The following is a 15,916-nucleotide window of genomic DNA, read 5'->3' on the forward strand; positions in this document are numbered from 1 at the left end:
GGGTACACAACTTTTAGAGGTCCCCCCCCAATGTGCATCCCTACGGGGGGGGGGGCCCTCTGCGCCTTCCCACTGCACCCCAAGGGGGGATCCCCACGCAGCCCACCCAGGGTTGCTCCCCCCACTGCACCCCAAAATGGTGGGGGAGGTCCCCGCGCCCCCCACGCCGGACCTACCCCAGCTGGTACCGGTTCTGCCCAGGAACTGGCGGCTCCGCGGGTCCCACACGAAGGCCCGCCACTCGGCCAGCACCTGCCCGCAGCTCCGCTTCTCCTTGTCCCGAGCCATTTTTTTTGGGGGGGGGGGGGGGGGGGGGGGGGTCTCGGGGCGGGGGGGGAGGCCTCCGGGGGTCCCGGTCCGCTCCGCCCGCCGCCGGGATTCGAACCTTGACTCCCCAGCGCCGCCGCCGCGCCGCCTTATATAGCCTCGGAGCACGCCCCCTCGCCCTTAGCCACGCCCCTATGCTAATCGAGCGCTCTAAAGCCGCCGCGCCCCGCCCCTTATGCTAATGAGGGGGGCGGGGAGCCCCGCGGCCGTTTCCCACCGCCCCCATTGAGAGATTTAGGGAGGGCTGGGGGGGTCTTAAAGGGGCCGCGCGGGGAGAGGGGCGCGGGGAGAACGCTGGGGGATACTGGGAGCACTGGGGGGGGTCACTGGGAGCCTCGGGCGGGGGTTACTGGGAGCCTCGGGGGATGTGGGAGCACTGGGGGTGCTAACTGGGAGCACTGGGGGACTACTGGTGGCATTGAGCAGGTTATTGGGGCACCGTGGGTGCTAACTGGGAGCACTGGGGGACTACTGGGGGCATTGAGCAGGTTACTGGGGGCACTGGGGGCTACTGGGAGCACTGGGAGGCTACTGGGAACCCTGGGGGGGCTACTGGGTGCACTGAGGTTACTGGTGGCACTGGGGAGTTACTGGGAGCACTGGGGGGCTACTGGGGGCATTGAACAGGTTACTGGGACCACTGGGGGGTTACTGGGGGCACGGAGAGAGGGCAATGGGGAGAGCTGCTGGGAGCTCTGGGGGCTTACTGGGAGTGAACTGGGAGCATTGGAGGAGGGGGCCCTGGCTGCCCTTGGGGCTGCTGAGCGGGGGGGAGGGCGGGGCTACAGAGGGGGCGGGAGGTGACGGGAGGGGGGCACAACCCCCCCAACCCCCCCCCAAAAAGAGGGGGGGGACACCCGCCCCCCCCCGGTCGTGCCGTGCCGAGCAGCTCCGGGCTCCCCGGTAACGGCGCGTCCCCGCCGGGTCCCCTGGGGACAGCGGGGCGGGGGGGGGGGCTCCGTGTGCCCCCCCCCCCCCGGTGTCCCGGAACCCTCGGAGGGGACGGGGGGGGGGCCCGGCCGCCCCCGCAGATCCCCGTTAATCCCCGGGGCGGGGCCAAGCCCGGCGGAGCCACCGCGGGCACCGGGAGCTGCGCGGGTGAGAGGGGCCGGGGGGCTCGGGGGGGGGGGGGCACCGGGGGGGGGGGGGGCACCGGTCAGTGGGGGGGGGGTCCCGGGGGGGCTGGGTCCCCTGGGGGTGGGAGGTCCAGGGGGTGGGGGGTCCCTGGGGGATGGGATGCCTGGAGGGGATGCCTGGGGATGGGGGGCCTGGGGGAGGTCCCTGGGGGGGGTACCTGGGGAGGGGGGGCCTGGGGGGGCGGGTCCTGGGGGGCGGGGGGGGGCTGGGTCCCCTTGGAGGGGGGGTCACCTGGGGGCGGGGGGCTCTGGATCTTTTGGGGGGGGGCAGTTGGGGGGGACCCTAGGGGGCTGGGGGGTTGGGCCCCCTGGGGACCCCCCCCAGGGTTGGGGGGCCTCGGGCACCTTGGTCCTTTGGGGGGGGCACCTGGGTCCCTTGGGGGGCACCTGGGTCCCTCGGGGGGGGGGGGGGGGAGGCTCTGGGTCCTTTTGCGGGGTTCCCCCCCGAGGAGTCTTGGGGGGCCCCCTGGGTCCTGCCCCCCCCTCCTTCCCAGCACCCTTTGGGGGGCCCGGGGGGTGGTCGGCTCCCAGCATCCTTTGGGCCATGGGGGGGGGGGCTGAGGGGGGGCACCGTTCCCAGCATGCCCTGCGGCCCAGGGGCACTGTGGGATTGGGGGGGGGTCCCGGGGGGAGGAGGTGGAAGCGGCTTAGGGCTGAGCGGCTTTGGCGCTAATTATAGTGCGCCAGCCCTTTAAGGGCTCAGACCCCGGCCTGGGGGCGGGGCTAATCCCGGGCAGGGGGGCGGGGGCTAATCCCGGGGTGAGGTTAATCCGGGGGGCGGGGCTGTTCCGAGGGCAGGGGTAATCTGGAGAGCAAGGGTGATACGGGTGGGCGGGGCTAATCCCGAGGTGATGTTAATCCAGGGGGCGGGGCTAATCTGAGGGCGGGAGTCACGTGGAGGCAGGGATAAAACAGGGGGCGGAGCTAATCTGGGAGGCGGGGCTAACCCAGGGGTGATGCTGACCCTGGGGGTGGGGCTAATATGAGGGCAGGGCTAATACAAAGGCGGGCTGATCCAGGGGGAGGGGCTAATCCAGGGTTTAGGTTAACCCAGGGGGTGGTGCTAATCTGAGGGTGGGGCTAACATAGAGGCAGGGCTAATCTGAGGGGGCAGGGCTAATCCAGGGCGGGACTATTCTGAGGGCGGGGCTATTCTGGGGAGCAACGTTGTTACGGGTGGTCAGGGCTAACCAGGGATGAGGTTAACCCGGGGGGCAGTGCTAATCCAAGGGCAGAGCTAATCCAAGGTGGGGGGGTATATGATGGGGTGGGGCTTATCCAGGGGTGATGTTAACCCGGGGGCGGTGCTAATCCAAGGGCAGGACTAGCACAGAGGCAGGGCTAATCTGAGGAGGCAGGGTTAATCCAGTGGTGGGATTAATCTGCAGACGGGGCTAATGCAGGGGCAGGGATAATATGGGGTGGAGCTAATCCAGAGGTAAGGCTGACCCTGGGGGTCAGTCTAATATGAGGGCAGGGTAATACAAAGGTGGAGCTAATCCAGGGGAGGGGCTAATCCAGGGGTAAAGTTAACCCAGGGGGCAGTGCTAATCCTAGGGCAGGGCTAATCCAGGGAGGTATAATATGGGGGGGGGTTGGGCCTAATCCAGGGGTGACAGTGTCCCAGGGGGTTGGTGCTAATCTGAGGGCGAGGCTAACACAGAGGCAGGGCTAATCTGAGGGGATGGGGCTAATACAGGGGGCAGTTATTCCAAGGGTGGGGCTAATCTGGGGAGCAAGGCTGATACAGGTGGTCGGGGCTAAATTGGGTGAGGTTAACACAGGGGGCGGGGCTAATCTGAGGGCGAGACTAATTTGGGGGCAGGGCTAATATGGGTGGGGCTAACCTGTGGGTGAGGTTGACCCTGGGGGCGGGGCTAATCTGGGCTGGAGCTAACCTGGGGAGATGAGGCTAATCCAGGTATCCAGGTCTGAGGATAACCCAAGGGGTGGGGCTAATCCGAGGGCGGGGCTAATGCAGGGGCAGGGCTAATCTGACGGGGTGAGACTAATCCAGGGGCAAGGTCGAAGCTGAGGGTGGGGCTAATACACAGGTGGGGCTAATCCAGGGGAAGGGGTTAATCCACAGGTGAGGATAACACAGGGGGTGGGGCTAATACGAGGGCGGGGATAATGTGGGGCAGGACTAATCTGGGGGAGGAGCTAATCCAGGGAGGTGGGGCTAATCTGGGGTGAGGTTAACCCAGGGGTGGGGCTAATCCGAGGGAGAGCCTAATCTGGGGTTGCCAATCCAGGGGGTGGGACTAATCTGGGGGTGAGTTTGACCCGGGGGTGGGGCTAATCTGGGGGCTGGGCTAATGCAGGGCCAGGCTAATCTGAGGGGGGATGGGCTAATCCAGAGGCAAGGTCGAACCTGGTGGTGGTAATATGAGGGTTGGGCTAGTACACAGGTTGGGCTAATCCAGGAGTGAGGTTAACCCAGGAGGTGGGGCTAATCTGAGGGTGGGACTAATCTGGGTCTGATAATCTGGGGGCGGGGCTAATATGGGGGTAAATTTGACCTAAGGGTGGAGCTAATCCGGATCAGAGGTTAACCCAGGGGATGGTGCTAATCTGAGGGCGGGGCTAATCTCGGGGAGGAGCTAATCCGGGGAGGTGGGGCTAATCTGGGGGTGAGGTTAGCTCAGGGGTGGGGCTAATCCAAGAGCAAGGCTAATCTGGGGTTGCTAATCTGGGGGGTGGGGCTAATCTGGGGGTGATTTTGACCCGGGGGTGGGGCTAGTGCGGGTCGGAGGTTAACCCAGTGGGTGGGACTAATCCGAGGGTGGGGCTAATGCAGGGCAAAGATAATCTGAGGGGGTGGGGCTAATCTGGGTTCAAAGTTTAACCTGGGGGTGGGGCTAATACACAGGTGGGGCTAATCCAGGGGGAGGGGATAATCCATGGGCGAGGTTAACACGAAGCGTGAGGCTAATCCAAGGCCAGAGATAGTCCATGGCAGAGCTAATCTGGGGCAGGGCTAATCCAAGGCAGTGAGGCTAATCTGGGGGTGAGGTTAACCCAGGGGGCAGAGCTAATCTGAGGGCGAGGCTAATCTGGGGTTGCTAATCCTGGGCGTGGGGCTAATCCGGGGGTGGGGTTAATCCGGGAGGCGAGCTTAATTCCAGCATTGTGCCCGGCCTCAGCCCCTTCCCCTCCTCCCACAGCCATGGACATTGGCGGCCTGGAGACGGTGGTGGCCAACTCGGCCTACGTGTCGGCCCGCGGCGGCGCCGGCGCTTCGGGGGCCTCGAGCCGGGACCGGCGGCATCGCGCCCGCCTCCGCCTGCCCCACATCTCCCAGTGCGAGGCCCTGCGCGCCCGCCTGGCCGGCGGTGCCCCCGGTAACGGCGGAGGGGGCGCCCCGCAACATGGCGGCGCCCAAGGTGCCTCCGGGCAAGATGGCGGCGCCCAGGAGGGGGCGGAGGAGACGTCCTTCCGGTGGCAGTGCCTGGAGCAGCCAATCGGGAAGCGGCTCTTCCGGCAGTTCCTGGAGGCCACGCCGGGATTGGCCGCGGCCGGGGCGCTGTGGGCGGAGCTCGAGGCCTTCGAGTGCTGCGAGGAGGCGGAGCGCGGCGGGGCGGCCATGGCCCTGCGGGGGCGGTTCTTCACCCCGGGAGGGGCCGAGCACTGCGGCTTCCTCAGCGCCGCCGCCACGGCACCGCCCGCAGGTGAGTGGGGTGGCCATGACACCTCCGGGGGCGGCCATGACACCTCCTGGGGCGGCCATGATACCTGCAATGGCAGCCATGATACCTCCAATGGTGGCCATGATACCTCCTGGGGTGGCCATGATACCTGCAATGGCAGCCATGATACCGCCAATGGCAGCCATGATACCTCTAGGGCGGCCATGATACCTCCTGGGGCAGCCGTGATACCTCCTGGGGTGGCCATGATACCTCCAATGGCAGCCATGATACTGCCAACGGTGGCCATGATACCTCCTGGGGCGGCCATGATACCTCCAATGGTGGCCATGATACCTCCTGGGGCGGCCATGATACCTCCAATGGCAGCCATGATACCTCCAATGGCGGCCATGATACCGCCAACGGCAGCCATGATACCTCCTGGGGCAGCCGTGATACCTCCTGGGGTGGCCACGATACCTCCAATGGCAGCCATGATACGACCAACGGCGGCCATGATACCTCCTGGGGCGGCCATGATACCTCCAACGGCGGCCATGATACCTCCTGGGGCGGCCATGATACCTCCTGGGGCGGCCATGATACCTCCTGGGGCGGCCATGATACCTCCTTGGGCGGCCGTGATACCTCCTGGGGTGGCCATGATACCTCCTGGGGCGGCCATGATACCTCCTGGGGTGGCCATGATACCTCCAATGGTGGCCATGATACCTCCTGGGGCTGCCATGATACCTCCTGGGGCGGCCATGATACCTCCTGGAGTGGCCATGATACCTCCTGGGGCAGCCGTGATACCTCCTGGGGTGGCCACGATACCTCCAATGGCAGCCATGATACCGCCAATGGCGGTCATGATACCTCCTGGGGCGGCCATGATACCTCCAATGGTGGCCATGATACCTCCTGGGGCTGCCATGATACCTCCTGGGGCGGCCATGATACCTCCTGGAGTGGCCATGATACCTCCTGGGGCAGCCGTGATACCTCCTGGGGTGGCCACGATACCTCCAATGGCAGCCATGATACCGCCAATGGCGGTCATGATACCTCCTGGGGCGGCCATGATACCTCCAATGGCGGCCATGATACCTCCAACGGCGGCCATGATACCTCCTGGGGCGGCCGTGATACCTCCTGGGGCAGCCATGATACCTCCTGGGGCGGCCATGATACCTCCAATGGCAGCCGTGATACCTCCAATGGCAGCCGTGATACCTCCTGGGGCAGCCATGATACCTCCTGGGGTGGCCATGATACCGCCAACGGCGGCTATGATACCTCCTGGGGCGGCCATGATACCTCCAATGGCGGCCATGATACCGCCAACGGCGGCCATGATAACTCCTGGGGCGGCCGTGATACCTCCTGGGGCAGCCATGATACCTCTTGGGGCGGCCTTGATACCTCCTGGGGCAGCCATGATACCTCCTGGGGCGGCCATGATACCTCCTGGGGCAGCCGTGATACCTCCTGGGGTGGCCATGATACCTCCAATGGTGGCCATGATACCTCCTGGGGCGGCCATGATACCTCCAATGGCAGCCATGATACCTCCAGTGGTGGCCATGATACCTCCAATGGTGGCCATGATACCTCCTGGGGCGGCCATGATACCTCCAATGGCAGCCGTGATACCTCCAATGGCAGCCGTGATACCTCCTGGGGTGGCCATGATACCTCCAATGGCAGCCATGATACCTCCTGGGGTGGCCATGATACCTCCAATGGTGGCCATGATACCTCCAGGGTGGCCATGATACCTCCTGGGGCGGCCATGACACTTCCTGGAGCAGCCATGATACCTCCAATGGCAACCATGATACCTCCAGGGGGGGTCATGATACTTCCCAGGGTGGCCGTGATATCTCCAGGGTGGCCATGACATCTCCCAGGGCAGCCGTGACACCTCCCAGGGTGGCCATGATACCTCCAATGGCGGCCATGATACCTTCAGGGGTGGCCATGAAGATGGCAGCCATGATAACACCAAGGGTGGCCATGATAACCCCAGTGGTAGCCATGACACCCTGGTTGAAGCCATGAAGATGGCGGCCGTGACACCAGTTGTGGCCATGACACCCCCAATGGCAGCCATGATGTTGATGGCAGCCATGACACCATTGGCAGCCATCACACCACCAGTAACCATGACGCCAATGGCACCCCCAATGGTAGCAATGACCTTGATGGTAGCAATGACACCAACGGCAGCCATGACACCCCCAGTAATGGCCATGGCACCCCCAATGGCAGCCATGACCTCGATGGCAGCCATGACGCTAATGACAGCCATGACACCAATGACAGCCATGACACCCACGGCCGCCACAACATCCCCACACCCCTCACGCTGTCCCCACCTCTCTCCCCGATCCTCCCAGGCCCCAGCACCCTGGAGGACTTTGGGCTGGCGCGGAAGGAGCTGCTGGCGCACCTGGAGGCGACAGCGTGGACGCCGTACCGCGCCTCACCCTACTTCGGGCGCTTCACCCAGTTCAAGTGGCTGGAGGGGCAGCCGGTGGGCGCCGAGGCCTTTGCCGACTTCCGCGTGCTGGGCAAGGGCGGCTTTGGTGAGGTCTGCGCCTGCCAGCGCCGCGCCACCGGCAAGATGTACGCCAACAAGCGCCTCAACAAGAAGCGGCTCAAGAAGCACCACGGCTACGAGGTGGCCGTCCCCGTCCCTGTTGTCGTCCTTCTGGTCCTCTGTCTGCCTGTTTGTCCCCTGTCCATCCCTCTGTCCCCCTGTCCATTCCTCTGTCCCCTTGTCCATCCTTCTGTCCCCCTCCCCATCCCTCTGTCCTCCTGTCCATCCCTCTAGCCCATCGTCTGTCCCTCTCTCCCCTCACCTGCCCATCTGTCACCTTGTCCGTCACTCTGTCCCCCTGTCCATCCCTCTGTCCGCTCATCTTTCTCCCTGTCCCCCTCCTTGTCCCCCTGTCCCCTCGTCCATCCCTCTGTCCCCTCCTCCTCCCTCTTTTTCCCCCCTTTTCTTCCTCCATTTTTCTTCTCATCTTCTTCTATGTTTTCCCCATGATCTCTGTGTGTGCTTGGCATGTGCTTGGCGTGCACGCCCGAAGATGCTTTGGGCCATCCAGGGTTGGGGAGGGACCCAGTGGGAACACGTGTGTGCTTCGCATGTGCTTGGCATGTGCTTGCTCTGTTGTCCCCAACAGAGCAAGTAGACCCAGGGGGAACACACTGGGGGACCCAGTAGGAACACACATATGTGCTTGGCATGTACTCACTCCGTGCCACCCCATGTGCTTGGCGTGTCCTCGGCCTGCACCGGGCCAGCGCCAGCTGCGTGTCCTTGGCGTGTGCTTGGCGTGTGCAGGCGGCGCTGGTGGAGAAGCGCATCCTGGCGCGGGTGCACAGCCGCTTCATCGTCTCGCTGGCCTGCGCCTTCCAGACCAAGACCGACCTCTGCCTCGTCATGACGCTCATGAATGGCGGCGACCTGCGGTAAGCGTGTGTTTGGCGTGTGCCTGGCGTGTTTGTTATCTGGCCATAGCACGTATGTGGCGTGCACATCACGTTTGCAATGGGATGTCCCAGCTCCTGGGGCACCTCCGCATGTTCTTAACGTGTGCACATCCACAGCGTGTCCTTAGCATGTGCGTGGCATGTTTTTGGCGTGGTCTTTAGCATGTGCCAGTGCCACACGTGTGCAGCGTGGCCCTGGCCGACCCCAGCACCCCTGAGCTGTGTCCAGCATGTCCCCGAGCCGCGGCGTGTCCCCGGGTGCTGGCACGTCCCTGGCGTGTCCTTAGCATGTGCATGGCGTGTCCTTGGCGTGCCAGGTACCACGTGTACAATGTGGACGAGGACAACCCCGGGTTCCCCGAGCCGCGGGCCGTGTTTTACACCGCCCAGATCCTGCTGGGGCTGGAGCACCTGCACCAGCACCGCATCGTCTACCGCGACCTCAAACCCGAGAACGTCCTCCTCGATGACGCCGGTGACGTGGGGACAGGGGGCGACATCAGGGTTGTGGGGACACTGGGGACATTGCGGACATTGAGGACGTGGGGGACACTGGGGATGTGGGGATATGGGGGGTGTTGGGGACGTGGTGGGGACGTCAGGAACATGGGGGACACTGGGGACATGGTGGACATGGGGGCATTGGGGACGTAGAGGACAATGGGGATGTTGGGGACAGGGGGGATACTGGGGACATTGGGGACATCGGGGACGTGGGGAACACTGGGGACAAGGGGACATAGGTGGTGTCGGGGACGTGGGGACATTGGGGACAGTGGAGATGTTGGGGACGCGGTGTGGGGCACATGGGACCATTGGAGACACGCGGTATTGGGGGGATGTGGGGGACATGGGGACACTGGGGAATGTGGGGACACTGGGGGGATGTGGGGGACATGGGGACATTGGGGGGATGTGGGGGACGGGGGGGCAAGGTGGGGGACATTGGGGACATTGGGAGGATGTGGGGGATATGGGGACACTGGGGAGACGTGGGGGACATTGGGGACACTGGGGGGACGTGGGGAACATGGGGACACTGGGGACATTGTGTGGGATATGGGGTACCCGGTGAACATCTGGGACTTGTGGGGACACCAAGGGGCTGGGGGGGACACTGGGGGGACACTGGGGAGCGTTACTGGGAGGCGCTGGGAGGGTCGCTGGTGGTTACTGGTGGTGCTGGTCGGGGCAGGCCACGTCCGTCTGTCCGACATGGGGCTGGCCGTGGAGCTCCGCGAGGGGCAGAGCAAGACCCGCGGCTACGCCGGGACCCCGGGTAGGGACGGGGACATGGGGTGGCACGGGGACAAGGGGGGACATGGGGGGGATATGGGGGGGGCACAGGGACATGGGGGGCAGGGGGACATGGGGGGGTAGGGGGACATTGAGGTCACGGGGCATAGGCAGGACATGGGGAGATGGGGGGCCATGGGGAGATGGGGGGCCATGGGGAGATGGAGGGGACACGGGGGGATGTGGGGGGACATGGGGGGACACAGAGACACGGGGGCCACATGGGGACATGGGGGGACGTGAAGGGACATGTGAACATGTGGGGACATCAGGGGGGCATGGGGGAACATGGGGAGATGGGGGGGACATGGGGGGGACACTGAGGGCATGGAGAACATGGGCAGGACATGGGGACAAGGGGGGACACGGGGAAATGGGGAGGACATTAGGGGACGTGGGGGACATGGGGGGACCCAGAGACATGGTGAGATGGTGGGGACATGGGGGGGACACCGAGGACATGGGGACGCAGGGGGGACACTGCGGGGCCATGGCCCCCAGCGACAGAACCAGACCCGGGACAGGGGACACAGGGACACGGGGCGTCCCCCTGCGTCCCCCCCCCCCCCCCCCGTCACCGGGGTGTCCCCTGGTGTCCCCCCCCGTCCCCAGGGTTCATGGCGCCCGAGGTGCTGCGGGACGAGGAGTACGACTGGGCCGTCGACTACTTCACGCTGGGGGTGACGCTCTTTGAGATGGTGGAGGCCAGGGGGCCCTTCCGGCACCGCGGGGAGAAGGTGGGCACTGGGGAGGACTGGGAGGACTGGGAGGGACTGGGAGGGGGACTGGGAGGCCAGGGGGCCCTTCTGGCGCCATGGGGAGAAGGTGGGGAGTTACTGGGGGGACCCCCCTGACTAGGAGGGACTGGAAGGTACTGGAGGCCCAAGTGTCGTCACCATGTCCCCAGGTGCCATCCCCATGTCCCCACGCGTCGCCTCATGTCCCCAGGTGTTATCCCCACTCATCACCCCCTGTCCCCACGTGTCACCTCCTGTCCCCAAGTGCCATCCCCATGTCCCCAGGCGTCATCCCCCTGTCCCCAAGCATCCTCCCATGTCCCCAGGCATCATCCCCATGTCCCCAGGTGTCATCCCCATGTCCCTAAGTGTCACCCCCATGTCCCCAGGTGTCATCCCCATGTCTCCAGATGTCATCCCCATGTCCCCAACGTCATCCCCACGTCCCCAAACATCATCGCCACGTCCCCAATGTCATCCCAATGTCCCCAGGCGTTATCCCCATGCCCCCACTCACCACCCCGTGTCCCCACACTCTGCCCCCCGTCCCCCCGTCCCCACGGTCACCCCCCGGCGCCGCTGTCCCCGCAGGTGGAGAACCAGGAGGTGACGCGGCGCACGCTGCACGACCCCGTCACCTTCTCGGAGCGCTTCAGCGCGGCGGCGCGGGCGGCCTGCGAGGGGCTCCTGGCCAAGGACCCCGGCGCCCGCCTGGGCTTCCAGGCTGGGAGCTGCGCCCAGCTCAAGGCGCACCCCCTCTTCGCCGCCGTCAGCTGGGGGCGCCTTGAGGCAGGTAACCCCCCACCCAGGGGTGCTCCGGGGGGGGGCTGGGGGCGGTGGGTGCTCCAGGAGGTGTCGGTTTGGGTGGGGGGGGTGCTCCAGAATAAGTCTTGATGGTGCTCCAGAAGGGGTTCATCTGGGGGTTGGGTGCTCCAGAAGGGGTCCCAGTGGGTGCTGGGTGCTCCAGGAGGGGTCTGGGGGCAGTGGGTGCTCCAGGAGGGGTCGGTTTGGGTGGCGGGTGCTCCAGAATAAGTCTTGATGGGTGCTCCAGGAGGGGTCTGGGGGGCGGTGGGTGCTCCAGAAAGGGTTGGTTTGGGTGCTGGGCGCTCCAGGAGGGGTCTGGGGGGACGGTGGGTGCTCCAGAAGGGGTCAGTTTGGGTGGGTGGGGGTGCTCCAGAATGGGTTCATCTGGGGGTTGGGTGCTCCAGAAGGGGTCCCTGTGGGTGTTGGGTGCTCCAGGAGGGGTCTGGGGGCAGTGGGTGCTGCAGGAGGGATTGTTTTGGGTGGTGGGTGCTCCGGAATAAGTCTTGATGGGTGCTCCAGAAGGGGTCGCAGTAGGCGTTGGGTGCTCCATAAGAAGTCTTTATGGGTGTTGGGTGCTCCAGAAGGGGTCCCAGTGAGCATTGGGTGCTCCAGAAGGGGTCCCAGTGGGGGCTGGGTGCTGCAGGAGGGGTCTGTGGGGGTCGTGGGTGCTCCAGAATGGGGTTGTGTGGGCAGTGGGTGCTCCGGAACAGGTCCCAGTGGGTGCTGGGTGCCCCAAAATGGGGTTTCCGGTGGGCGTTGGGTGCTGGGGGGTTACTGGGGGCATCACGGGGGGACTGGGGAGGTACTGGGGGTACTGGGGGGTACTGGGGAGCACCTGGGGATACTGGGGGGGGCTACTGGGGGTATCACAGGAGGACTGGGGGGCTACTGGGAGTACCTGGGAATACTGGGGGTGTACTGGGGGTACCAGGGGAGTACTGGGGGGGGTTATTGGGGGTACTGGGAGACACCTGGGGATACTGGGGGGGTAGAGGGAGTACCAGGGGAGTACTGGGGGGCTACTGGGGGTACTGGGGGGTACTGGGGATACCTAGGATTATGGGGGGGTTACCTGGGAATACTGGGGGGTACCTGGGGATACTGGGGGGATACCTGAGGATACTGGGGAGTACTGGGGGGTATCTGGGAATACTGGGGAGTACTGGGGGAGTTACCTGGGAATACTGGGAGGTACCTGGGGATACTGGGGGGGTCCTGAGGATACAGGGGAGTACTGGGGGGGTTACTTGAGAATACTGGGGGGTACCTGGTGATACTGGGGGGATACCTGAGGATACTGGGGAGTACTGGGAGGGTTACTTGGGAATAGCGGGGGGTACCTGGGGATACTGGGATTACCTGAGGATACTGGGGAGTACTGGGGGGGTTACCTGGGAATACTGGGGGGGTACCTGGGGATACTGGGGGGTACTGGGGGGTTTACCTGGGAATACCGGGGGGTACCTGGGGATACTGGGCGGTACTGGGGGGGTTACCTGGGAATACCGGGGGGTACCTGGGGATACTGGGGGGTACTGGGCGTACCAGGAGAGGGGTAGTGGGGGCCATCGGGGGGTACCTGGGATGCTCGGGGGGCGCCGGCAGAGCCCCCCCAGCACAGGCTGGGGGCGTCCCCTCTTTCCCTCTCCCCCCCTTCCCCCCCCCCCCGCCTTTGCAGGCCTGGTGCCCCCCCCCTTCGTGCCGGACCCCCGCCGGGTGTACGCCAAGGACCTGGGGGACGTGGGGGCCTTCTCGTCGGTGCGGGGCGTGGAGCTGGACGGGGGGGACGCGGCGCTGTGCGACGCCTTCGCCTCGGGGACCGTCCCCGTGCCCTGGCAGGAGGAGCTGATCGAGACCGGCCTCTTCCAGGAGCTCAACGTCTGGGGGGGCCCCGGGCAGCTGCCCCCCGACCTGGACCCCAACGCGGCCCTGGGGGGGGCGGGGGCGCGCTCGGCCACCTGCGGGCTGCTGTGATAGGTTGGGGGGGGGGGGGCACCCCCAAATCGGGGGCTGGGGGAGGGCGTCAGGGCCTCATCCGGCCGTGGGAAGGCTAATGTGGGGGGACCCTAAAAGTTGCCCCCCCCCTTGAGAAGCCCTAAAAGTGTGGGGGGGTGTTGGGGGTCAGAAATGGCAGCCCAAAAGGGGGTGGGGGGTCTTTGGGAATCGCAAATGTTGGGGACCCCCCTCAGGGAACCCTAATTTGGGGGGGACCCTAAAAGTTCGGGCCCCCCCCTGCACCCCCTTGAGAACCCCTAAAATTGTGTGGGGGGTGTTGGGAGTCAGAAATGGTGGGGGGCACCCCTTTGGGCAGCCCAAAAGTGCCCCCCCCCTTGGAAACCTCAAATGAGGGGGGCTTTGAGAACCCCAAATCTGGGGTCCCCCCCTTTAGGCCCCCAAAATCGCAGCGCCCCCCCCCCCCCCAACCAGGCCGGCTTGCACCAAAGACACCCCAAAATGGGGGGGGGGGCAACCCCTGAGCACCCCAAAATCCCAAATACCCCCCAAATGGGGGGGCTCCCTCTATCAAGGGGGGGTCACCCTAAAACCTGAGCTCTGGGGCAGCCCCCCCCCAAATGGGGACCCCCCCCGAATGTCGCCCCCCCCCCCCCCCAAGCCCCTGCAGATCTCAGGGACCCCCCAGCTCTGTGCCACCCCCGGGGGGGGGATCCCCCGTTTTGCCCCCCCCCCCCTTTACCTCGGGGGGCTTCGTGTGGCCCCCCCCCCGACTCAGGGAAACGTTTGGGGGGGCCCCAAGGTGCCCCCCCCGTGCACAATAAAGGTGGTGGTTGCTGCAGCGTCTGAGGGGCAGTGTCGGGGTGTCCCCCCCCGTGTCCCCAATGTCCCACCCCCCCCCAAAATCCCCCCCAACCTCACGGTGTCCCCCCCGTGTCCCCTATGTCCGCCGTGTGTCCCCGTGCCCCCCCCCGTGTCCCGACCTCCCCATGTCCCCAGTGTCCCCAGTGTCCCCCCCGTCCCCGACGTCCCCCCATGTCCCACAATGTCCCCCTGACCCCCCCCATGTCCCCAAATGTCCCCCAATGTCCCCCAGCGTCCCCATGACCCCCCCATGACCTCCCCTTGTCCCTCAATGTCCCCATGTCCTCAGTGTCCCCCCGTGTCCCCCCATGTCCCCATGACCACGTCCCCAAATGTCCCCATGTCCCCAACATCCCCCAATATCCCCTTGTCCCCCAATGCCCCCATGTCCCTCAATGTCCCCATGCCCCCAGTGTCCCCATGACCCCCATGTCCCCTTGTCACCCCATGTCCCCCCATGTCCTCAATGTCCCCTTGTCCCCCAATGTCCCCTTGTCCCTCAATACCCCCCAATGTCCCCATGTCCTCTGATGCCCCCCGATGTCCCCGTGTCCTTCGATGTCCCCTTGTCCCCCCATGTCCCCCCATGCCCCCCGATGTCCCCTGATGTCCCCATGTCCCCCCATGTCCTTAGTGTCCCCATGCCCCCCGGTGTCCCCATGCCCCCCAATGTTCCCATGCCCCCCGATGTCCCCATGTCCCCCCCATGTCCTCAATGTCCCCATGACCACCATGTCCCCCGTGTCCCCCGATGTCCCCGTGTCCCCCCATGTCCTTAATGTCCCCATGTCCCCCGATGCCTCCCGACGTCCCCGCGGCTCAGCTCTAGGTGTTTATTGGCGTCTAACACTCACTGATGCAGATAAATAGTGGACATTTGTCACCGCCGCCACCGACCGCCGCCGCGGGGACCCCGCCACGGGGCCCCCCCCGGGACCCCCCCCCTTGGGGACCCCCCCTCGGGGACCCCCCGGGGACCCCCCTGCTGGGGAGGGGGGGGAAGGGGGCGCGGGACACCCCACTGGGGACACCCGGGGGGGGGGCACCCATGGGTGGCGGCCCCCCCGGGCCCCCCCCCTTGTCCCCACGCCCCCCCTCCCCTCCCCCCCCTTATTTTTGCCTCTTTTTTTTAATATTTTTTTTTTAACATTTTTTTTCCCGCTCTTCCCCTTTTTTTGCTTTGTTTCGCTTTTTTTTTTTTTCCTTTTTTTTTTTTTTCGGGCGGGTCCCCCCTAAAGTGCGGTCGGGTGGGGACGGGGGGGGGCGGGGGGGGGCACGGGGGGGGGAGGGGCGGGGGGGGGGCAGTCAGTAGCAAACGCGGCCACGAAAAGTGCAAACGGGGGGGGGGCCGCGGCCGGGGGTGCACGGGGGGGGCGGGCTCGCACGAGGAGGTGCCTTGCACGAGGGTGGGCCTTGCACGAGGAGGCGCCGTGCATGAGGATGAGCCTTGCACGAGGACGTTCCTTGCACGAGGATGAGCCTTGCACGAGGACATTCCTTGCACGAGGATGCACCTTGCACAAGGACACACACGTTGCATAAGGAATCCCCTTGCACAAGAGTGCACCTTGCACGAGGATGCACCTCGCACGAGGACACACCTTGCACAAGGACACACCTCGCACGAGGATTCACCTTGCACAACGATGGACCTTGCACGAGG

The 15,916-nt window shown here is 65.3% G+C and overlaps 1 protein-coding gene across 3 annotated transcripts; it reads left to right on the forward strand.

The window, feature by feature from the left end:
* Positions 1 to 1,195: 1,195 nt before the first annotated feature.
* Positions 1,196 to 14,242, forward strand: GRK1 (G protein-coupled receptor kinase 1). Of its 3 annotated transcripts, none has more exons than XM_083852780.1 (9): positions 1,196 to 1,425; positions 4,631 to 5,134; positions 7,498 to 7,781; positions 8,526 to 8,578; positions 8,917 to 9,074; positions 9,795 to 9,878; positions 10,508 to 10,632; positions 11,224 to 11,425; positions 13,115 to 14,242. In XM_083852780.1, the coding sequence occupies exons 2-9, from the start codon at positions 4,633 to 4,635 to the stop codon at positions 13,408 to 13,410; spliced, it is 1,704 nt and encodes a 567-aa protein (XP_083708906.1). In that variant the 5' UTR covers positions 1,196 to 1,425; positions 4,631 to 4,632; the 3' UTR covers positions 13,411 to 14,242. The 3 variants fall into 3 exon arrangements, with proteins under 3 accessions (XP_083708906.1, XP_083708905.1, XP_083708907.1); XM_083852779.1 differs by having other exon boundaries at positions 1,198 to 1,425; positions 8,451 to 8,578; positions 13,115 to 14,240; XM_083852781.1 differs by lacking the exon at positions 13,115 to 14,242 and adding an exon at positions 11,632 to 11,677 and having other exon boundaries at positions 1,199 to 1,425; positions 8,451 to 8,578; positions 11,224 to 11,484.
* Positions 14,243 to 15,916: the final 1,674 nt, after the last annotated feature.

Source organism: Anser anser (genome assembly GCF_964211835.1).
Source record: "Anser anser genome assembly, contig: HAP1_SCAFFOLD_574, whole genome shotgun sequence".
Taxonomy (NCBI): Eukaryota; Metazoa; Chordata; class Aves; order Anseriformes; family Anatidae; genus Anser; species Anser anser.

What these genes read in the sequence shown, in the direction of transcription:
- GRK1 (XM_083852779.1), top strand. Translation starts at nt 4,633, where the DNA reads ATGGACATTGGCGGCCTGGAGACGGTGGTGGCCAACTCGGCCTACGTG. An exon ending in CGTCCTCCTCGATGACGCCG is followed by an intron (nt 9,075 to 9,794) that starts GTGACGTGGGGA and finishes TGGTCGGGGCAG; the next exon opens with GCCACGTCCGTCTGTCCGAC. An exon ending in CTGGGGGCGCCTTGAGGCAG is followed by an intron (nt 11,426 to 13,114) that starts GTAACCCCCCAC and finishes CCGCCTTTGCAG; the next exon opens with GCCTGGTGCCCCCCCCCTTC.